A 24,262-nucleotide genomic window follows, 5' to 3' on the forward strand; every position below is an offset into this window, starting at 1 on the left:
TAAGCAGTCAAAGCAATGTCAGTTTTTAATTCTTCTTGATCTCAAGTTGGTTAAAAAAAATTAAATAAACAGCTCAGTTTCTGAAATGTAATACTATTGTAAATTTCATCAAATAACTTCCATTTAGTGCTTCCCACAAAGTACCCTCAATTTTCAAGGCTGAGTGATCATCTGGAAATTATTTTGATTTCTGGATTGACAGAATTCATGTTTTGGCTTTATACAAAAACTGGATTTCTTCAAGGGACACAACTCAGGGATATTTTTACATAACAGTGCTGTTGAGTTCCCCAGGATGGAAACTCAACGTTTGATGAGTACAGATGCTGACTATCTTCAAAATTAAATACAGAGGACCAACATTTTCCGAAAATACACAACATCATTTTAACCCAATTTGGAGCTTCAAGAGGAATGACTCAGTCTTAGAGGACCCAATCAAAATTGGTTTGAGGATAGTGCTCCGTATTCCTAAAACAAAAAACAGATGGAGTGGAGTAGGAGGTTAGCTCTCTCGCCAGTCCATGAATAACCGAGTCTTCTTTGTCATTTTCAAAAGTGCGACAGCTTTTAAAAGGAAGTCGTCCATGGAGCAATCAACTGTGGAAAGATGACCAGCTCATATCCGATGTGTAAAATTCTGTCTCAGCTGGCCACTGTTCCAGTTTGTCTTCGTCAGATCTGTCGCTTTCATCCCCGCTAGAAACCTCATAACCAGGCAGTGGAGAAGGAACTGGTTTTGCCCCATCTCCAGATTCCTTCTTTTTGGCTATCAGCTGCTTGTAGCAAAGATTGCAAACTCTCAACGGTTTGGAGGAGAGCCGAGGCATGAGGAAACGCTGGCGCGAACAGTCGCCACATACCACGAAGCCACACTTTCGACAGTGGTGCCTTCGGATGAGTGCTGAGAACTTGGTGTGGGTGCAACGCATGCAGATATCCGTTGCCTTATCCGGAATCCAGGGGGCGGCGTATTCCGTTGGGGGCTGCTGTCCCGTTTTTGACAAAAGGTGCCGAATGCATTCTTCCAGGTGACTGACCCACTCTTTGCGCTCGGTCAGTGAGGCGGCCGAAACCACAAAGGACTTCTTGGAGGTCTTGATCATCCATCGGTTCTTCATTTGCAAGGTGTCCGGCAGAATCTCCAGAGTGATCTCATCCAGGGGGATGATGTGCTGGCAGCTGTACTTCCGTTTGTTGATCACAATGCTGCCGTACACCAGGATGTCGTTGAAAAGGAAGAAAATCCGAGGCTTGGCTTTCTTACGGCATTCTTTGGTCAAAATCCCTTCGCCCAAAAGGACCCTTCCTGGCACGGCTAAGGGCTGGCCGGAGGTCCCAAAGCAGCTTTCCACCGCGGCAATCCGTTGACTGTTGATCTCCGTATTAGCCAGGTAGTCTACCATGTTGAGAAGTCACCTGCAAAAAACCCCCCCAAAGATTAAATGACAAGATCATGTACGATTTGTTCTACAGCAGGGGTGTCAAACTCTAAACCCACAGGCCGGATCTGGCCCGTGGGGTGCTCAAATCTGGCCTGTGGGACTGGACTGGAAATAGCAACAGACTAGCCTGTGTTGCCTCTAGCAGCCAAAATGGGGCATGCTCCCACAGTGGAAGTTTTTAAGAAAATGTTGGATAACCATTTGTCTGAACTGATATAGGGTTTCCTGCCTAAGCAGGGGGTTAGACTAGAAGACCTCCAAGGTTCCTTTCAACTCCCTTGTTCTATTCTATATCTGAGCTTCAGTATCTGTCCTTCCAAAGAGCAGCCTCTAATAGCCACCTGTATATAGACTTGTGTGGAGCTCCCATCAGAGTCTTAAAGAGGCAATGCGTCAGCCTCATATTACATTGCATCAGCTTACAGGTTACAGTTTACAACCTTTCGTCAGCTGGCAGCTATTAAATCCTCATTACCTGACAAAACTGCTTACATTAGAGCAGGGGTGTCAAACTCAATTTCATTGAGAGCCGAATCAGGCTTGTGTTTCAACTTGGGGGGCCAGGGGGAGCATGACTAGCTCAACGTCACTCACGTTGGGGGCACCTGTAGCGTCCCTAAGCGCTCTGCCAGAGAAAATGAGCCTGCAAGCTCTGTTTTCAGCCTGGACAGCCTCCTGCAACATTCTGCCAGCCAAAACAGGGTGCGGGGGAGGGTCCCCCAAAGTAAGCGCTTGGCCTTATTTTCAGGGAGGTCTTATTATTTTTGAGGTGCAGGAGGCGGCGAGCGTGGTCATCTCATGGCTGCTGCTGTGTTTAAATATTTTCGGGGAGGGCTTATTTTAGCGCATGCGGTCAAAAGCCCGATTGGGCTTATTATCCGGGGAGGTCTTATTTTCAGGGAAAAAGGGTAGTAAAAAGACATTGTTCTACTTTTCTTCGGGTATGTGAGAGTTCCTTGTTTTTTTAAAAAAAGGGACTCTCATTCACAGATTGTCCCTCCCCGATATAAGATTTCTAAAATGGGATCATCTCTAAAGTATTTTTCCATGTAAGAATCCTGGGACTTAGATGTCACATTGGTTTGTTTAAACAAAGCTTAACAGCGCCGGTCTCAAGCAAAACAGACTGAAATATGGCGGGGGGAAATATGAGTCATTTCCTCATGAACAAAGGTAAATTGAAGTTCACAGAGAATGCTCCCATATTTTTCTTCCAGAGACAAACACAACTGCTAATACAACGGGTCGTTGGCAAAGAAATACGAAGGTCCTATCGGGGCAGGTTTCTTATCTGCAAAGAGTCTGTAAATAAGCATTTTTTTGTTAAAAAAAGAGAGACTTTTGTGAATGTTACATCCCTAAGTGGTAGGTATACAGAGTGTACACCGTCATCTTAAGAAAGTAAGAAACTGAACAATAAGGTTCTAACTAAGGAAACGACTACAGCACACAATCTCAATCTTGTGGCTTGTTATATCCGGCCCACAAACATATGTGCCAGCCTGCTATTCCTTTTGTCATGGAGGGTAGACATGTATTTGCAGTGATAAGTCTTGAGTTGCAAAAGATTTGGCGTTCAACAGAATTTAGGTCTAGAAGACCTTCCAATCCTAATATTCTGTATTCTATTCTGTAAACATCAATGCCATTTTCCTTCCTCTTTCTTTCTTCATTTCTTCCTTCCTCCCTCCCTCTTCTTCTTTCTTTCTTTCTTTCTTCCTTCCTTCCTTCCTTCCTTCCTTCCTTCCTTCCTTCCTTCCTTCCTTCCTCCCTTTCTTGGTTTTGGCCTCCTACAACAGTTGCACATCCCCAAATGAATGGTTATAAATCCATTCACCTAAAAGAAGTGGGTAAAAAAATTGAAATGGCATAATTGATAGAGCAGATTAGACCCAAAACCTGCAAAAATTCTTCCACCTCATATACAAACAAAGATCAGATAATATATATATTTTTAGCAGGAAAGGATATACCAGGGAAATTTAGGAAAGGAAGAAAATAGAAAGGAAGCCAACAGGTTTAGGAATGGGGGTGAAGAAAAAAAGTTTTTTCAAGGAAAGAGAGAGAGATAAAGAAAGAAAGAAGGGAGGGAGGAAAGAAAGAATATATAGAGAGAGGGAGGGAGGGGGAATAAAGGGAGGGAGTAAGGAAGGAGAAGAGGGAGGGAGAGGGAGGAGAATAAAGGGAGAGAGGGAGGAGAATAGAGGGAGGGAGAGAGGGAGGGAGGAGAATAGAGGGAGGGAGGGAAGAGAAGCAGGGAGGAGAATAGATGGACGGAGGAAGGAGGGAGGAAGGGAGGGAGGAAGGAAGGAAATTTTGTAAAAGGAATTTAAATAACTATTTTATTCACCTTCTGGAAATGATTTGCAGGAGCTGACTTAAAACGTTCCAGCTCTTCAATTATAGGCAGGCAATTATTCTCCTCCCCAAACAGTGCTTTAAAGACTTCATTTAAATTTCAGGAAAGTTTATCTTTAAAACAAGAGAGCGCCAGTTCTTTGGCTTGAACTGCGGCAGAGATCTTGAAGGGCTAAAAGAGAACTCTTTCACAGCAGAGTCCTACACGTTCCTTCTTAGAAATCAGGCTTCCCGTTTCGGCTGGGCTTCCTTCCCAGAGGCTGCAGAATTGGCGTCTTTCGTCACATGGATCGCTTGGGCCAAATTCAAGGAAGCTATTGTGATCGCTTTAGCCAATCCAAAGCCTGGGTTGAAACGTTTTGTAAGAAAGCTTTTCTTTTGCAATATAACTAGTCTCTTTGAGTCGGAGAGCCAACCACTGCTGCAAAAAAACCCAGCCTCAACAACTCAAAACCCACAGCTCCTTCAAAACGGAGTGCTTTGAAAGGAAAAGAGGAGAATATATTTCTTTTGCAGGAAAAAAGAATGAAGTCACATGTTTGCACACGACTTGCATTGTGGTTTATATGGCTGTGGCTTACACATCCTTTGTCTCTGTTAATTTCAACTTCCATACCTTCCTCCCATCCAGCATGAAGATGGCTAAGAATTACAGCAGATGAACTACAAATTTTGAGCTGAGAAAGACTGGGTAGCGTGTTAGAAGATCCCAGCCTTTGCGGCTTATTCAACAAACCAGGGTTAAAGTATATCATTGTCATGCAGTACAGGCAGTCCTCAACCTACAACGGCTCACTTAGTTGAACCGTTCAAAGTTACTGTTCTGACCGAGGCTTCCCGAGAGCATGATGCAAACTCCGTGTCCCGACAAAAAGCCCTTTTATTAATTTTATTAATTTTAAACACCTCCACGTTATTAGGAATAAGAATGAAGCTTGATCCAGGTTTATGTAGCGTACAGCACTTATCGCTGATACAGGCATCGGTTGACTTATACTCTCCCCAAATCTCAGATTCCAATAATAGGTAAATGTAAAGGTTCCCCTCGCACATATGTGCTAGTCATTCCTGATTCTAAGGGGCAGTGCTCATCTCCGTTTCAAAGCCGAAGAGCCAGCGCTGTCCGAAGACATCTCCGTGGTCATGTGGCTGGCATGACTCAACACCGAAGGTGGTCCCTATTTTTCTACCTGCATTTTTATGTGCTTTTCAACTGCTAGATTGGCAGAAGCTGGGACAAGTAACGGGAGCTCACTCTAGGGATTCAAACCGCCAAACTGCCGACCTTTCTGATCGACAAGCTCAGCGTCTTAGCCACTGAGCCACCAAAGGATCGAGACTCTTTGTTAAATTGCAGCTCAGAAGATTTATTCAACCTTATTACACAAAAATCTAGTTTGACTCTTAATGATAGCTAGGTAAGCCACTGGAATTTGAATGTGCATTTTTCCTTTGTTTGAATATTATGTATTCTTTCAGGTTTCATTCATAGGCTGACCTTTGGATGAATGAACCTGGTGTCCTGAAATGGAATTGTAAAGGGTGGTTTTGTGTAAATTGGACTTGGGTTATTATTTTGTTCCACTGGGAGTTGCAAACTTGCAACTCCTTGTCAGCAGATAAGCCTCCCAATCTCAAGAAGATATGAACAGAAAGGAAAAAAAATATATCTTGCAGCTCCTTATCCAAAGGGAGAGATAGCTAGGTGAAATGGTGACCATATCTCTTCACCAAACAAATAAAACCCAAGTTGTATTTATCTTACCGCTGCTTAAAAGGGCCACATCATTTCAAAGAATTGTATGCAGATATATTTTGGAAGGAAGAGTAGACATAAATATTGGCCTTCTCTACTAAGATAAACTGACTTCTTATGTCAGATTATTTTACAGGTAGTCCTTGACTTACAACCACAATTGCACCCAAAATTTACGTTGCTAAGTGAGAAATGTTTTAGCCTCCAGTCCCCTAATCCTCTTTGTTGCTCTTCTCTGCACTCTTTCTAGAGTCTCCATATCTTTGTGTTGCTAAGTGAGAGAGTTGTTAAGTGACTTTTGCCCCACCTTTCTTGACCCAGTTGTTAAGTGAATCACTGCAGTTGCTAAATTAGTAACACGGTTGTTAAAGTGAATCTGGCTTAGCCCATTGACTTCAAAAGGTGATCACAGGACCCTGGGATACTGCAATTGAAAGAAGAGTTCTCCATCTATGCCAATTCCCACAACCACAATCTCACTGCAGAAACTGTTTATCTATGTTTTTTGGTTCTGGTTTGCTCCCAAACTGTCCATGTTGTCTTTGGTCCATAAAAATCCGGAAACTTGCTGTAAAAAAGAAATAAACTCCAAAGACGGCACACAGCAACAAATTGTGTGTTTGAATGCCTCTGAGAGGAATTGTCTCATGGTCCTAAAGGAACCCCAGGAGAATAACCCGAGGACTCTTCTCGGCTCACTTGGAAACCCGAGGGTGAAGCCAACTCAGAAGCGAAGGGTAGAACAAATCCCTAAATTGCTTTGCCTAACTTAAATATCATTGAATTGCTGTATTTTTGGGATTATAAGAAGCAGCTGACTATAAGACGCATCTAAATTTAGAAGAGGAAAATGGCCTCTGTGCGCCTCATTTTTGGCCCTTTTTTGAGGCCTTTTTTCGGCCCTTTCCCAGCCTTATTTTCTACCCATTTTTGAGGCTTTCTTTGGCCCTTTTTTTTGAGGCTTTTTTTGGTCCCCTTTTTTTTTGAACCGGCCAAGAAAAGCCTCGAAAACGGGCCAAGAGGAGTCTCGAAAATGGGAAAGAAAAGCCTCAAAAATGGGCCAAGAAATGCCTCAAAAACGGGCCGAAATAAGCCTAAAAAAAAAAAAGCCTCAAAAACAGGCCAAAAAAGCCTTGAAAATAGGCTGGAAAAAAAGGCTCAAAAATGGGGCGTGTGGAAGCCAAAAAAAAAAAAGCTGTCAGGTAGGCGAAGCTTCGGCAATATTCATTCTATAAGAGGCACAGTCATTTTCACCCCCTTTCGGGAGAAAAGAAATTGCGTCTTATAGCCTGAAAAATAAAGTAATTCCACAGAAAAAAGGGCGGTTGCTATTAGCTCAGAAATCAGAGGATGAGTCAAGAAACGAAGCCCGGCTTTCTCTGCATGTCACTTGGGCAGAATGACTAAGAGTATCTATCACTCCCCACCTTCCCTTGGGAGATGTGGTGGTGGGGAAATCCCTTTCTCTCTGCTCAGCAATTCTACCAGCTTCTGAAGAAACGTCATGAGCCAAGCGGGGCTGAGATGGAATCATTAGAATAAAGGTCTAGAGCAGGGGTGCCAAACTCAGTTTCATTGAGGGCCACATCAGGGATTGTGTTTGACCTTGGGGAGGGGTTGGGGGGGCATGGCCACGGTGGGTGTGGCAAGCTTGACATCCCTGTGGCAGCCCGATCATTCTGCCAGCGAAAACAAGCTCCCGAGCTCCGTTTTCTGCTACAACGGCCTCCTGCAATCAATGAAAATGCAATGGGGAATGTTGCCAGCTGGCTTCTTAAGCTCCGTTTTCAGCTGTGACAGCCTCCTGCAACCCTCTGCTAGTGAAAACGGAGCTCAGGAGGGCGGCACGCAGCCCTGCCGAGCTCTGTTTTCACTGGCAGAGGCATCATGGGCTGGTCCTTTACTGTTTCCAGGGTGGCCCCATGGGTCAGATCTAAGAGTCGGCTCCAGCTTCCTGGCCTTGAGTTTGACACCCCTGGTCTAGAACTAACTTTAAAAGGCCACTTACTTCTCCAGAACATTCTGCTCCAATCAATGGGAGCTGTTGAGTTATCTGCCAAAGGTTAGCCTCTACAGATTACTGTAACTCATCAGAGATAAAACTGCAAAGAAGGAGAATGCTTCCAAATCCTTCCTTTTTGAGTGGTCCCAACTCCTTTCGGCGGAGGCCTATCTATTTGTGCCAAATTCTGCCATTATTTCAAAATGATAGGAAAAAGTTAAAAGGAAAAAAAAATAGAAGTTTGTAACTCTAAATTAGGAGGACGCGGTGGCTCAGTGGCTAAGATGCTGAGCTTGTCGATCGAAAGATCAGCATTTTGGTGGTTCGAATCCCTAGCACCACATAATAGAGTGAGCTCCCATTATTTGTCCCAGCTTCTGCCAACCTAGCAATTTGAAAGCATGTAAAAGGGCAAGTAGAAGAAATAGAAACCACCTTTGGTGGGAAGGTAACAGCATTCTGTCCACCTTCGACATTTAGTCATGCCGGCCACATGACAACAGAGACGTCTTGGGACAGCGCTGGCTCTTTGGCTTTGAAACGGAGATGAGCACTGCCCCCTAGAGTCGGGAACGACTAGCACATATATGCAAGAGGAATATTTACCCTTACCTTTAACTCTAAATTGGTCAGAAAAGGTAGGGATTATTCTTCTCACTGCTCAGATTTGCAGGGCGATGGATTTTATCCCTCTGATTATGAAAAACCCATGATTCTGTCCATCTTCCACCAGCTGACACTTTTTTTCATTTCATAGTCAATTCAACCATTGTATACCATCCTCGTCCCACTCTCTTGTTGCTAGCATCTCTCTGCCAACAGAAGAATGCGCCTTACAAAGCAAGCTCTCTACTTCACAATATCTATGTACTACTACCTACCTCACATCTGTTTGGTTGCTGATAATTTCCAACTGGGTGAAATGATGCATCTTAAGGCAACCATTTTTGAATCGATATACCTCAAATGAACTAACTTACAGAATGCATCCAAAGACCACAACCCATGGAATTCAAATTTGGCAAAGTTGTGGCCACCTAATGCTGCTGTACTGCTGTGGTCAGGTGGACATCATTTCCAATGCTCCCTGCCAGTTTCCTACAAGGAATGTCACTGGGGAAGCCAGCAGGAAGTCGGATGTCAGTCCTGTTGCCGCTGTTTTTTTTTTGCTCAGCTGTGTTAATTTTGTTTCTCTGTTTAGGGAAATATATATCTCTGAAGCAATGACCCAATGGGTCACAGGCTGTCTAAGGCAAAGGTAAAGGTACCCCTCGCACATATGTGCTAGTTGTTCCCGACCCTAGAGTGTGATGCTCATCTCCGTTTCAAAGCCGAAGAGCCAGCACTGTCCGAAAACGTCTCCATGGTCATGTGGCTGCCATGACTAAACGCCGAAGGCGCACGGAGCGCTGTTACCTTCCCACCAAAGGTAGTTCCTATTTTTCTACTTACATTTTTACATGCTTTCGAACTGCTAGGTTGTCATAAGTTGGGACAAGTAACGGGAGCTCACCCTGTTACGCGGCGCTAGGGATTCAAACTACCGACCTTTCTGATCGACAAGCTCAGTGTCTTAGCCACTGAGCCACCGCGTCCCTCCACATTGTCTAGAACCCATTAAATTAACCCTCAACAGAGTGGTTGAAAAAAAAGGCTGAAACCTTTATGACTTGTTATGTTTCTTCCTATTTTGCTGGTGGTGCTCTTTAATTGGGCACTTGGGGAAGGGAAGGTCTGAGTATTTGTGTGACTCAGGCTGTTGTGAAAGGCAGAGAAGTCCAGCTGGGTAAAAAGTTGGCTCTGCAATTGAGATTAAGTTTAAATCACTTTCCATGACAGGAAGAGGGACTTTCATTAGACGTCTCCTTTGAGATCAATGTCACTGATTTCTTAGAAGACACTGGATGCAACCCAAGTTTTTGCTTTGGGTCTACCAATATTTTAGATTTTAGAATCTCTAAAACTATCATTTTCAACCTGGTATCCTCCAAACTTCAGTTCCTAGCCGGCATTCTTTCATGCAAGAAGTAAAAATTAGAGGGGGCCTCAGGATGAGAAAAGCTATCTTCCATTATTTGAACAAGATATCTAAATACTCATACTATCACCTATTAAACTTTTCCATAAGTGGGTTTTTCCACAGTACAATGAGACGCTAAAGGTAAAGGTTCCCCTCGCACATAGGTGCTAGTTATTCCCAATTCTAGAGGGCGGTGCTAATCTCCGTTCCAAAGCCAAAGAGCCAGCGCTGTCCGAAGACGTCTCCGTTGTCATGACTAAATGTCGAAGGCGGACAGAATCCTGTTACCTTCCCACCAAAGGTGGTCCCTATTTTTTCTACTTGCCCTTTTACATGCTTTCAAATTGCTAGGTTGGCAGAAGCTGGGACAAGTAATGGGAGCTCACCCCGTTACGCGGCGCTAGGGATTCGAACCACCGAACTGCCGACCTTTCTGATCAACAAGCTCAGCATCTTAGCCACCGCGTCCCTAATGAGAAGCTGGGGGGGGGGGGGAAATACATTCAAAAGGCCTTTTAATAACAGCACCCCAACTTCCAAATTCCCTTGGAAAGGACAGGTGGCTTTCTTGCTAAACTTGAAACAAATTATTAGGATTATTCTGTACTTTCACACCCAGACTATATGCAATTAAATTTCCTTCGCTAACTGAAGGCCAATTTTAACTTTTCTCTAATGTAATAGCTGGGCTGCAATGCTTGTTTTTAAGACACCATGGCTCAGCCTCTGTAAGTTTAAAATGCGTGCACATCCACTCCCAGAATTCCCCAGTCACCAAGCAAGGCTTACTCTATAATACAGAAAGTCCTTGACTTTAGTGACCATTCAAAATTACAACAACACTGCAAAAAGTGACTTAGGGCCATTTTTCAAAGGGACAATCTTTGCAGCATTCCCACAATCATGCGATCAAAATTCAGATGCTTGGCAACGGGTTCATATCTATGTCCCAGGGTCATGGGATCACTTTGAGCGATCTTCCGACAAGCAAAGTCAATGGGGAAGCCGGATTCACTTAACAACCAGATTAGTGACTGATCAACTGCAGTGATCCACTTAACAACAGTGGCAAGAAAAGTCGTAAAATGGGGCAAAGCTCTCTTAACAAATGTCTCACTTAACAACAGAGATTTGGGGGTTCCATTGTGGTCAAAAGTCGAGGACTAGCTGCACTTTAAAATCAGATGAAAGCATTTACACTGTACAGAATTCCTATACCGAAAGGCTGTTTTGTGATTCTTCATAGTCAAAGAATATTTCTTGGGCACTGTTCATCCCTCACAGATGTCTATCACATCTGTATGAACATACATGTGCACCATGTCTATGGAGATTCTCAATCACCCAGATCATGCTTGTCTCAAAGATGTTTTTTCAAAAGGCAACTGGACTTTGTTTTTCCTTGAAGAGTTTTCGCTTCTCATCCAAGAAGCTTCTTTCAGATCTGACTGCTGGAGGAGCATCCATTCAGTCAGAACAGAAGAAGCTTCTCGGATGAGAAACGAAACCTCTTCAAGGAAAAACAAAGTCCAGTTGTCTTTCGAAAATGCACCTTTTGGGATATAGGTGTGCACATTACCCCCTCAGGTCAGGCCATCCTGGGTATTTCTGTAACTTTCCAAAGGAAAAACGTTGGAACAGGTCAGTGGCTACCCATAAGAATTTGATATTAGAATAACAGAGTTGGAAGGGACCCTGAAGGTCTTCTAGACCCCCCCTGCTTAGGCAGGAAACCCTACACCAATTCAGACAAATGGTTATCCAACATCTTCTTAAAAACTTTCAGTGTTGGAGCATTTACAACTTCTGGAGGCAAGTCGTTCCACTGATTAATTGTTCTGTCAGGAAATTTCTCCTTAGTTCTGAATTGCTTTTCTCCTTGATTAATTTCCACTCATTGCTTCTTGTCCTGCCTGAAAAGGTGTTTTAGAGAATAGCTTGACTCCCTCTTCTTTGTGGCAGCCCCTGAGATATTGGAAGACTGCTATCATGTCTACCCTAGTCCTTCTTTTCATCCATCCAGCAACTGTTCTTCATATGTTTTAGCCTCCAGTCCCCTAATCAACTTTGTTGCTCTTCTATGCACTCTTTCTAGAATTTCTGTTGAAGTTGGAACTATATGATATGGGGGGAGGGGGGGAAAGGAGGGAGAAAAGGATGGGACTGGAGTGCATGGTATTTAAATCCCCTTTTTCTCTCCTCCCCCCAAGTCCAAGGACCCAGCGGTGGTGCAAAGTTGAAAAGTACGTTTCACGGCGGAGATTGGCGGGCGAGGCAAACCCAATTCCCAACCTACCTTCTTGTGACTTCCTTGACTCCGCTCCAAACCGAGGCGGCCGAGGCCGCTCTCTCTCGATCCCTGCGATCCCAAGGGGCCAGTTCAAAGATCCTCTCTCTCCGATCTGCTGGAACCGCTGAAAGAGTTAGGCGGGTCGTTGTAACCCTGAGACTCGAAGTTCCCCCTCGCAATTTAGGATCTCCCCTAAGGGATTCACTGGATCCGGCTGGAAACCAGATCCAGTGCGGCGCTTACTTGAGAGTAGATCCCAATAGAAAGGCACGATCAAATAAATGCCTGCTTTTATTTTTCTTCCCTTTTCTTTCTTTCTTTTCCTTCCGGATTCGCGATCTCCGCGGCGAGGACTAAAAAGTTACACGGGGAGAAAGTATCTTTGGAACGCACGAACTCTCCAACATTCCACGCCCCCCCCCTTGATGTCGGGGGCCCAGCCAATCAGCGCGGCGCCTGTGGGAAGCCAGACCGTCCGGTTTTGGAACGCTCAAGTCTCGGAGTTCCAAAGCTTAGCCACGCCCCCTCCCCCCCCTCCCCAGCAGGAGAGGACAATCGTGAAAGAAAGGAAGAAAACGTCAGGAAATGAATCAGAAAGGGCACAATCGGAGCCTGGTGATTTATTTATTTGTTTTTGGGGTGGAGAGAGGGGACGGGCGAGGAGGAGGAGAAGAAGAGGGGGAGGAGGAGAACAACAACAACAACAACAACAAGACCAAGAAGAGGAGGAGTGAGGAGGGGGAGGAGAAGAGGAGGAGGAAAACAAGAAGAACAAGAAGAGGAGGAGTAGGGAAGGGGAGGAGAAGAAGAGGAAGAAGAGGGAGGGGGAAGAGAAGAACAACAACAAGAAGAGGAGGAGGGAGGGGGAGGAGGAGAAGAAGAGGAGGAGGAGGGAGGGGAGGAGAAGAGGAGGAGGGGAGAAGAAGGAGAAGAAGAGGAGGAGGGGAGGAAAAAAAGATGAATGGTGTGGTCGGACATGAAAAGATTTTGGGGGGGGGGGCGAATCTGGGGAGAAGAGAAACTCATGCAAAAGTTTGAATCAAGTGACAAAAAAGGGGGAGTTGATTTTTCCTGAATGGATCTCTTAAAAGGAGAGAAGATTGGAGATTGGAGTTGTCCCGTCCTGTGTTTAGAAGAAGGGATATCCTTCATCTGATCTCAACCGGCACTGAGGAGATGTTCTTGATAACCTCAAGTCATCACTAACGTTCACAGGGAGGAGGGGAAGAACCAAGTAGACCAAGGACCAGAAAGTGGTGTCCTCTCCACCTCTTCTGTTTCCTGACAGTCAGAACAATTACTCAGTGGAACCACCCGCCTCCAGAGGTTGTGAGTATTTCCAACACTGGAGGTTTTTTTAAAGACGAGATTGGACTTCTATTGGTCTGAAATGGTCTAGGGCAGGAGTCCTCAAAGCTTTTGAACTGGGGGCCAGTTCACGGTCCATCACACTTTGGGGGGGGGCTGGACCAGCTGGGTGGGTGTGGCTAGGTGGTCATGTGACTGGGTGGGCGTGGCCAATTCAGCAGTCCATTTTGCCTTTGTCCTTGCTTTATTTGCTCAACCCGAGGAATCTATTTACTTAAGACCACCCATCCCCCAAAGGGAAAAAGAGCACAAACTTTCTTGCCACTTGCCTAACTTCATTACAACGGCAGCTTCAGGCTCCTTAAAATAGGCCATTCAAAAAAGAATAAAACAAACAGGATTTCCTTCAAAATAACTCCTGATCATATGTTTCAGATGACCACACAATAAACCAGACTGAGAACTGCGCCAATTAAGACTGCAACTAAAAACCCCAAGATGGGCATTGAGAGACATTGGAAGCAAGGGGAAGAAGGCGAGAATCAACACACACACACACACACACACACACACACACCAATGGTGAATTAAGGAAGGATAATGGTCCCTCAGACTGTTGGGGGCCAGACTATAGTTTGAAAAAAAACATCAAATAATTTCTATGAACACTGCACATATCTTCATTTGTAGCGCAAAAAAAAAGCATGAAATAATATAATATTTAAAATGAGCAATTTTAACCAATATAAATATACGACTAATTCAATGGGAAACGTGGGTCTGCTATATTTGGGATTGCAGGGCTAAAGGTCTTTTAAGCCTGGAGGAGAATTCACAAACTGAATTGCTTTTTGCCACACTTGTGCATGTGTACGCATATACACACATGAATATCTACCAAAATTGTTCAGCAACCAATTTGGTGGAGATACTTTATATATGGGAAGAATCAAAGCAATGGGTGGACTCTCCTTCAGGCATTATACTGTGGTTGCATTTGAGTTAGTGTTAGCCAACTGATTTTGAAAAAGCTAGGAGACCTGCAGACATGTTCCCCCCCCCTCACTCACTCACTTTTAAAGTGCTACTTTAAAAACAGCCCCTCCCCTACTCACCCACCGGCTCTGGATCACATGACTGTGAAAAACATTTGAAAGGCTGTTTTTTAAAGTCTTTTAAAGACTTTTAATGGATCTCAGCTGTGAAAAACATCTGAAAGGCTGTTTTTAAAGACTTTTAAAGCCCTTCTTTGCAAGTTGGCAGCTGCTTTTCATCCCACCACTGCATGGACTGGATACTTTGCATTGGTGGCAGTAGTTTGAGGATGACAAGTCTAGGGTTTCCTGAGTAGGGGGTTGGACTAGAAGATTTCCAAGGTCCCTTCCAACTCTGCTATCGTGAAGGGAAGGACCAGGTGGCACACAATAGCAGTGTTCCAATATTGGAGGGGCTGCCACAGAGAGGAGGGGGTCAACCTATTTTTCAAGGCAGCTGAAGGCCAGACAAGGAATAACGGATGGAAACTGAACAAGGAGAGATTCAACCTGGAAATAAGGAGAATTTTTCTGGAAAGTGGGAACAATCAACCCATGGAACAGAAGTTGCCTTCGGAGGTTGTGGGAGCTTCATCAATGGAAGCTTTCAAGAAGAGACTGGACTGCCATCTGTCAGAAATGGTGTAGGTTCTCTTGTTTGGGTGGGGGTTGGACTAGATGACCTACAAGATCCCTTTCCAACTGTTAATCTGAATCTTATTCTCCATTCCCAACTGTGAACCTGCAAATGTTTTAAAATCAAAACTGAACATGACACGGAATGGGGGAAAACACCCCCCCCCTCAAAAAAGTCAATGGTAGGGAAGATTTAAAATTGGTTTCAAATAGTTTCTGGGTTTTTTTTTTCTGAGGGTAAAATAAAGGCAGGGTGAAAGACCAAGATACGTTTGATGGAAATAAATGCTTCAAGAAATGAAGGTAGAATAACAGAGTTGGAAGGGACCTTGGAGGACTTCTAGTCCAACCCCCTGCTTAGGCAGGAAACCCAACACCACTTCAGACAAATGGCTGCCAAGGAATGGTCGGACAGTCATTTGCAGAGAGCTTCCAAAAGCTTTGTGCCCCCCATCCCCCATGAAATATATTCCTGTAATGTAAATCTTTGACATTGTCAGTGTCAAAATCAATTTCCAAGCCTCGCTGTTTGCAAGCAATATTTCAACCGGGTTTCATTTTCCGTCAGCTGAGCCACTTATTGTGCGTTTGTTGACTTTAGCCTTACTAGAAGAGAGCACATTTCTCTTTCGAATTCTTATATCTTCTCTTGCACTTGTTTTATTTAAAAAGCCATTTTTTATGCCCTGCTTGAGTTCTTTTTTTTTTATTGTACAAAGGAAATCATGACAAAATGATTAGATATTTCAAACACGAAAGCTTAGGTAGATTAGCCAGTTCAAATATTAGCACGGGGAGAAAAATATTGCCGGGAATAAGCCTGCAATCATGATAAGTTAATTTAAAAAGTTGTAACGGTGTTCGCCATGATAGACACAAATCTTCACTGGAGTACGTAGAAAAAAATGGGCTTGATTAAAAGGTAAAAGGAACTTTTGATTAAGAGACTGTCAAAATAACATGGCATGAACAGTTGTTTTATACTATCCAAGTTGCACAGTGCACCAAATACAGTTATTCCCTTCCTGAAATCTTGCAGATGAAATACAGCTTCCAAAATTGTAGGAGGTTTTTTTGTCTCCTTAATTTTTACAATTATGCCCAATATTATTGGAAGTATTCTCATTAATAGCAATAGCATTTAGACTTATATACTGCTTCACAGTGCTTTACAGCCCCGACTAAGCAGTTTATAGAGTCAGCATATTGCCCCCAATAATCTGGGTCCTCATTTTACCCACCTTGGAAGGTTGGAAAACTGAATCAATGGATTGAACTCCAGACTGTGGGCAGAGCCAGCCTGTAATACTGCATTCTAATCATTGTACCACCATGGGATGGATGGACGGATGGATGGAAGGAATAGCAATAGCACTTAGACTTATATACCGCTTCACAGTGCTTTATAGCCCTGACTAAGCGGTTTACAAAGTCAGCCTCTTGCCCCCAACAATCTGGGTCCTCATTTTACACACCTCGGAAGGATGGAAGGTTGAATCAACGGATCGAACTGCAGACTGTGGGCAGAGTCAGCCTGCAATATTACATTCTAAATTGTACCACCACGGAATGAATGAAGGAAGGAAGGAAGGAAGGAAGGAAGGAAGGAAGGAAGGAATAGCACTTAGACTTATATACCGCTTCACAGTGCTTTACAGCCCCGTCTAAGTGGTTTACAGTCAGCCTCTTGCCCCCAACAATCTGGGTCCTCATTTTACACATCTCGGAAGGATGCAAGGTTGAATCAACGGATTGAACTGCAGACTGTGGGCAGAGTCAGCCTGCAATATTACATTCTAAATTGTACCACCACGGACGGAAGGAAGGAAGGAAGGAAGGAAGGAAGGAAGGAAGGAAGGAAGGAAGGAAGGAATAGCACTTAGACTTATATACCACTTCACAGTGCTTTACAGCCCCGTCTAAGTGGTTTACAGTCAGCCTCTTGCCCCCAACAATCTGGGTCCTCATTTTACCCACCTCAGAAGGATGGAAGGCTGAGTCATCCTTGAAATCCTCAATTCTCCCCCAAGCTAACCCCGTGACTGAACGATGCCTCCCTCTTTCCTATCCTCTGGGTGTCACAGCAGCGAGCAAGTGACGGGGGAACGCTTTCCCATTTAACCCTAAGCAGAGAAAGAATTGGGCCTGTGGTTCCCGCAGATTTGCATTCCGGCGCCCTCCACGCGGCAATGGTTTTATGGAACCCGGGGAGAAAAAGGAGGAGAAAAACTGCTGGAGAATTTGTTTTTAATTAAGCCATCAGGCTTGATGGGCTATCCCTGCCATGCAGTAAAATCACCCCTAGCGAAGGTTAGGAAAGGCATTTGGTTCCGATGAGCGGCTTCAAATCACCCCCAGATTGTGATACGATGATGGCTCCCTGGAGCTCAGAGGAGACGGTTGGCCTTAGATTTGTCTTATTGCGAGAAAAGAGGAAGGGCGCGAAGCGAAGGATCTTGGAGGGACGAGGAAAAAGGAAAGCGGTAGCTGAGGCTACGGACATAGGTGGCAACGTGGTTCGCGAGGGCACCATTTTTAAAGAAATAATTTATTTTTAAAAAAAAATAAAGCTGGGAGGGGAGAGAAATTGGCACGGATCAAAGGAACAGCTTCCAACTTCTTTCCTCCTTTTGAGTAGGAGGAAAGTCAGGGCTGTAGCCTATTTAGCCTGGGGATAAAAAAAAAAAGTCAAAAATCAACTTGAGGTCCTAAAATCAAGCACAACTTGCTCAATGACGACATCGCTTAGTATCAAACATTTAGAATAGAATAGAATAACAGAGTTGAAAGGGACCTTGGAGGTCTTCTAGTCCAACGGCCTGCTTAGGCAGGAAACCCTACATCACTTCAGACAAATGGATATCCAACATCTTAAAAACTTCCATTCCACAAATGGATATCCAACATCTTAAAAACTTCCAGTGTTGGAGCATTCACAACTTCTAGAGGTAAGTTGTTCCATTGATTAATTGTTCTAACTGTCAGGAAATTTCTCCTTAATTCTAGTTGTTTCTCTCCTTGATAGTTTCCACCCATTGCTTCTTGTTCTGCTCTCAGGTGCTTTGGAGAAGAGCTTGACTCCCTATTCTTTGGGGCAGCCCCTGAGATATGAGAAGACTGCTATCATGTCTCCCCTAGTCCTTCATTTCATTAAACTAGACATACCCAGTTCCTGCAACCGTTCTTCGTATGTTTTAGCCTCCAGTCCCCTAATCATCTTTGTTGCTCTTCTCTGCACTCTTTCTAAAGTCTCCACATCTTTTCTACATCATGGCAACCAACAGGGTGATTAGATCTGGCCTGCGGTGCTGCTTGGGAAACAGCGAAGGACCAGTACGCAGTGCCTCTGCTTGTGAAAATGGCGCTCGGGAGGGGTGCGTGTGGCCCTGTTTTTGCTGGCAGAGGGTTGCAGGAGGCAGTCGCAGCCAAAAACAGAGCCTATTTTTTGAGATATTCCTGGAGACAAAGGAAAAGATGTATTTCTCTTTTTAAAAAAAATAATTCCAGGTTCTTCTAGGATTATTCGGGTGACTTGTTTCATCGTAGGTGAAATTGCCTTCTAATATCGTTTTGGAAGCAGACGAGTTTTAAAGGATGTACGGAAGTGACTTTGAAAGTATGCTCTGCCCCCTGGCGGGAGCAATAGGAACGCCCAGGTTTTCAGAAAATGACTGGACAGGAGACGGGGAAATCTCCAGAAGTATTTATTTATTTATTTATTTAGTCAAACATGTACAGGATAACAGGTATAAGTATAAACATGGACATGAACAAAGGAAATGAGGACAAATAAATGGGGACAGTAGGACGGGGATGGTAGGCACACTGGTAATAATAGATTCCTATTATTGGAATTGGGACGCTCAGTGGCTAGGATGCTGAGCTTGTCGATCAGAAAGGTTGGCAGTTTGGCGGTTCAAATACCTAGCGCTGCATAACGGGGTGAGCTCCTGTTACTTGTCCCGGCTTCTGCCAACCTAGCAGTTCGAAAGCACGTAAAAAATGCAAGTAGAAAAATAGGAACCACTTTTGGTGGGAAGGGAACTGCGTTCCGTGCGCCTTCAGCGTTTAGTCATGCCGGCCACCTGACCACGGAGACGTCTTCGGACAGTGCTGGCTCTTCGGCTTCGGAACGGAAATGAGCATCACCCCCTAGAGTGCACATATGACTAGCACATATGTGCGAGTTCCAAAGTTCTGACGGACACATGACCGCATGTCAGGCACTCAGCAACTGGCTGGCATTTATGGCTGCTTGTAGTGTCCCACAGTCACGTGGCTGGGAGTGATGTTGATGGTTCTTTGACTGGCAGTTCAGCCACACAAGCGAATAGTTAACAGCAGCCGATTCAAACAGCCATTAAGTCCACTCTCACCAATACTGACAAGGCAAGCTGCCTGTATGTAAACAAACCTCACTCCCTTCAAGCACTGATGATGTTGCCTAGTTTGGTAATGAAACGTTTGCAAGCAAACCAAGCTCGGAGAGTTCAACCCTGAACTACAAATATTCTCTTCTATGGTTAATGTAATCTGATTTCTTCTACCTGCTGGAGCTGATGGACCAGCTTGGTTTTCAGAATTCCTACATTCTTAGTGACAGAAATAAATAAATAAATAAATGGATGTGTGTTGGTGACTCTCCTTTCAATTGATTTACCAAAGCCAAAATACCAGTTCTTTCCCTAACATTTGTTGTTGTTAGTTGCAAAGTCGTGTCTGGCCCATCACAACCCCATGGACAATGTTCCTCCAGGCCTTCCTGTCCTCTACCATCCTCTGAAGTCCATTTAAGCTCACACTTAAATGCTTTGGTGACTCCATTCAGCCACCTCCTTCTCTGCTGTCCCTCCATCATTCCCAGCATTAGATCCTTCTCTAGCGAGTCCTTCCGTCTCATTAGGTGGCCAAAGTATTTGAGTTTCCTCTTCAAGATCTGGCCTTCTAAAGAACAGTCAGGTTTGATCTCCTCTAGGATTGACCGGTTGAATCGACTTGCAGTCCAAGGGACTCGCAAGAGTCTTCTTCAGCACCAGAGTTCAAAGGCCTCCATTCTTTGGTGCTCAGTCTTTCTTATGGTCCAACTTTTGCAGCTACACATTGCAACTGGGAAAACCATAGTCTTGACTATACACACTTTTGTTTGCAGGGGGATGTCTCTGCTTTTTAGTAGGATGTCTAGATTTGCCATAGCTTTCCTCCCCAGGAGCAAGCACCATTTAATTTCTTGGCTGCAGTCCCCATCTGCGGTGATCTTGGAGCCCAGGAAAATAATATCTGTCACTACCTTTCCAACTTGGTACAACCTATATCAAGAAGAGAGGAAGTCTATAGGCTGTGTGATTTTGTTTTCTTTGATTTATAAGGGTCTCCCGAGTTCCTCTCCTCTCCGCTTTGCTTCTTGCCGCTCTGTCAAAATATTCTGCCTGAGCTTCGCTCACAGATTTCAGCCTTGCTGAAGGCTTCCATTTGCCAAAGCGGCTTCCCCCTCATTAGCGCAGGGCTGCAATCAAACTCCTTAATTCCTGGAATAAAATACCGCGGAATATGTTAGTGAGACCGTTAAACCTTCCATCTGCATTATATGGGATGGCTCCTTACCTTTTATTTAATGGGTAACCGCCATGCCAGCTCCCCTATAAAAAAAACCCCTCTGATGGCTACTGTGGCAACGGGTAGAGGCTCCTTCGAGGGAAATAATCCTCCGTGAGAGAGGCGTAATGATCATTTACATTAATTAGGCAGGCACCTAATGGAGTGTTGAAAAGCAGCGAGAGCCTCGGAATTCTTTTGCAAGGGGTTCCAGCTTTCCGGCTTGAACGTTCCAAGGCCATCGTTATTTGAAACAAGCCAGTAGACGCCCAGCATGGCTAGCCAGGCAAGCAACGAGGAAGCGATGGAAAGAGGACCCTTGTTTCCTCCTGTTTTACATGGTGGTCGCTTGCTGTGGTCGCTCGGGAGGCTGAATTACCGTATTTTTCGAAGTATAAGACGTGCCTCTTTCCCGCGAAAAAAGAGGGTGAAAATCTGGGTGCGTCTTATACACTGAATATAGCACTTTTGGCCTCCTGAAACCCTGCCCCCTTTGCAAAAATGGACGTGCAGAGGGTTTGGGGAGGGGGAGCTGCGAACTACTCCTGGGGGCCGGGGTGGGCAAAATGAGCGAAAAATGGGCCAGTTTTTGCTGATTTGTGCCTCTCCCAACCCCCAGGACGACACTACAAGCCTCCCAAAGCCTCTGCATGCCGTGTTGTTGTTTTTTTTGCAAACAACGGGCCCGTTTCCCCACCCTGTGCACCCCCTATGCATGCAGGGGTGCCTCCCGCCCCTTGCACATACACAGGTGTCTCCCGCATATGCCACAGAGAACCAAAAATCAGCTGGCTGGTGGCAGCACGCGCAAACCCACGGCGGAGCTGACCTGGGGCGACGGCTCGTGTGCCTGCAGAGAGGGCTCCGCGCAGGTGGCACGCGTGCCGTAGGTTTGCCATCACGGCCATACGCCTTGCCAGTTGCTATATGGTGAACTGGGAAGAGACCGTAAAATCATCCACTCAATAGCTACACAAGAAACCCTTATGCTAGGGTGACATCCAGCCAAGGGAACCAGAAACTGTGGCTGCAGAAAGAACCTGCTGATTAGCCCTGTGTTAGGAAATCCTCCACCTGTTCTGAAGACGGCTGCCAGATGAAAAATTTTAAGTGGCATTGGACTTCCAGTGCCCTCCTGCAGTCTCCTGTCCACAGATGAACTGCGTGCTAGTATGTCTTCTTTGGACCACTTCATAGATGGCAGCAAAGATACGGATACGGTACAGAGAGCTTTTTAGATCTTTGCTGCAACCTGGTGGTGGTTGGGAATTTTGCAGCCCTGATTTGGTAGCTCTACGTGACGGCCGTTTCCCTTTTCCTTGATATGCCAACGTCCCTTTCCATATTCCTCTCAACGGTGCTCCGATGGTTTGGATTGGATCCAGGGTCATTAATGTTCATTTTACCTCTCCCCTGCAACCGTAGCTGCCCTTCTCCATGAGTAATTAAATGCTTCTCGGGAAAGATGAGAAAAATCTTGTGAAATATATCCTCATTCTGCCGTGAGGATGTCTGTTACAGTTTTGCTTGGATTTCAGCGCTGTAAACCATCTTTAAGAAGTTTAGTGAAATCTGGTAGCGTACATAATTGTTGGTAAAATAAGATCCTTGAAGAATAAGTTTCGGAGTGTGCATGTCGGACATAAATCAAGTTGCCTATCCACACCTCACTTTGTGTGCCCTTCACAGTCCAATGAAACAGTCCTCACTTTAATTTGGATAGCATCTTCCCTAATGATGTTGATTTAAGACATCCATTAAAGGCCCATAATGTTAATTAACTGGACTCTGCCAATAAAGTTCTATTAGCCCTTCCTATTAAATTAATATGGTAGGCATTTAACAGATGTCCTAATTAGATGTTACATCATGGAATGAAGTAAATCAAAGTCAAGACATTGTTCAAGGGGAAGTTTGTGCTATACGTATATGATATCATAACCGATATGTATCTATTTTTATTTCCTGCCTTTATTATTTTTATAGATAACACAAGGCGGAGAACATACCTAATACGTCTTCCTTCTCCTATTCTCCCCAAAATGACCCTGTGAGGTTGGCTAGGGCTGAAAAGAGACTGGCCAAAGGTTACTCATCCATCCATCCATCCATCCATCCATCGCCATCCATCATCTATTTCCATTATCTCTCTCTTTCTCTCTCATTCATCCATCTATCTATCTATCTATCTATCTATCTATCTATCTATCTATCTATCTATCTATCTATCTATCTATCTATCTATCTACCTACCTATCATCTATCTATCTATCTATCTATCTATCTATCTATCTATCTATCTATCTATCTATCATCTATCTATCATCTATCTATCTATCTATCTATCTATCATCTATCTATCATCTATCTATCTATCTATCTATCTATCTATCTATCTATCTATCTATCTATCTATCTATCATCTCCATCCATCATCTATTTCCATTATCTCTCTCCCTCTCTCTCTCTCTCTCTCTCTCTCTCTCTCTATCTATCTATCTATCTATCTATCTCTATCTATCTATCTATCTATCTATCTATCTATCTATCTATCTATCTATCATCTATCTATCATCTATCTATCTATCTATCTATCTATCTATCATCTATCTATCTATCTATCATCTATCTATCTATCTCTATCATCTATCTAGAGCAATGTAAATGTTCTAGGTAGATGATAGAACTATCATGGGACAATTGTGCAAATAAAGAGAATGCCATTTAATCCAACATAGTTAGGCCAGCTGTTGTACGGTCTAACAACTGTTGTATGGTCTAACTAGAAACAGGACAGCCTTGTGTAATGCTTACCACTGAAACTTGACCCAACTGGACAATGCTTATTATAAACCAGAGATAGGCAACTCTGAGTACATTGCTGCTTTGGACATTTTTAAAAAAAGAAATATCAAAAGATTTTTCATTCCATATTACAAACGAGACCATTTTAAATAACATAATACAAAATCCAACGTGGCGTAAGTACAGAATGAGAACTATGCTTCTTAAAATGTGAGAATTGCAATCTCAAAATTGCCCTGTCTTTGCCAGCCAAAATCAATACGAGCAAGAACCCACTTTGGGTTCAGGAAGATATAAGCAAGGTAATCATCCTCGCTGCTGCTGCTTCTTCCGTTCATTTTCTTCTTAGAAGAAAAGATGGTTGTGGACGCTCTGAACCCTTGGAAACAAAAGTTTCCAATTTTGCAGACATCCCCCCCCCCCAAATAATCAGAGATCCATTGTTCCTTGCCCCTTGAACTTTTTCGCAGAACGCTCACTTGCTCGAAACTGGATCCTGCTTCCATAGATGTAGGACACAAATCCATCCATTTCAAGGCTGAAGATATTGTTCCGCTTTGGAATAACTGAAAGAAGCCCAGAAAATAGCCTTTTTGGTTAAAAGATTGAACACAGCGCACAGATCTTACAAGGAACGAACAGAGAAATTTTCTATCGCAAAAAGTTAAGAAGCAAGAAGTAGATATAAATGAAGTCTGGGGAAAAAAACAGAGAAAGGATATAGCAAGGAAGAGACTGTTAACACTCCAGTTGGAGACTGTTCAGACCTGGGCTTCCCAAGAGCATGAAGCAAACCCTCTTATTAATTGACTGTGAATTCTGCTCATTCACATCCAGCAAAGTCTTTCAAGGGAGGATTTACAGCCACAGACCTTCTCTGGCTTGGAGAGCTGACAGGCCGATATCTGCAAAACGTGGCAAGGAGTCTCAGAGAGTCACCAACCAATTAAGCGAACTAATGGTCTCCTGCAAACTCCACTCCCCTTTTGCTCCTCTTTTATTTCCTCTGTGAGGGG

At 44.1% G+C, this 24,262-nt stretch overlaps 2 protein-coding genes and 1 long non-coding RNA gene across 6 annotated transcripts in view; 1 reads left to right on the top strand and 2 right to left on the bottom strand.

The window, feature by feature from the left end:
* On the bottom strand, window positions 1-23,812 carry PLEKHF1 (pleckstrin homology and FYVE domain containing 1). Of its 3 annotated transcripts, none has more exons than XM_081963248.1 (2): window positions 23,726-23,812; window positions 1-1,419 (listed from the first exon to the last, which is right to left on the bottom strand). In XM_081963248.1, the coding sequence occupies exon 2, from the start codon at window positions 1,404-1,406 to the stop codon at window positions 597-599; it is 810 nt and encodes a 269-aa protein (XP_081819374.1). In that variant the 5' UTR covers window positions 1,407-1,419; window positions 23,726-23,812; the 3' UTR covers window positions 1-596. The 3 variants fall into 3 exon arrangements, with proteins under 3 accessions (XP_081819374.1, XP_081819372.1, XP_081819373.1); XM_081963246.1 differs by lacking the exon at window positions 23,726-23,812 and adding an exon at window positions 11,878-12,319; XM_081963247.1 differs by lacking the exon at window positions 23,726-23,812 and adding an exon at window positions 3,796-4,253.
* Window positions 1-24,262, bottom strand: part of POP4 (POP4 homolog, ribonuclease P/MRP subunit) — a 35,473-nt gene that overhangs the window by 4,123 nt on the left and 7,088 nt on the right. Inside the window, exon 7 of one of the 2 annotated variants that reach the window (XM_081963251.1) lies at window positions 23,726-23,812. In XM_081963251.1, the coding sequence (XP_081819377.1) occupies window positions 23,726-23,812 (87 nt within the window). Of the gene's footprint in view, window positions 1-23,109; window positions 23,813-24,262 lie in introns of those variants that run through there. The other variant, XM_081963250.1, reaches the window with a different exon arrangement.
* LOC309397503 lies at window positions 12,411-14,002 on the top strand. Its single transcript, XR_014176274.1, has 3 exons — window positions 12,411-12,486; window positions 12,963-13,200; window positions 13,615-14,002. It is a non-coding gene; the product is annotated as an uncharacterized lncRNA (long non-coding RNA).

This window comes from Natrix helvetica (assembly GCF_964273705.1).
Source record: "Natrix helvetica genome assembly, chromosome: 10".
Classification (NCBI taxonomy): domain Eukaryota; kingdom Metazoa; phylum Chordata; class Lepidosauria; order Squamata; family Natricidae; genus Natrix; species Natrix helvetica.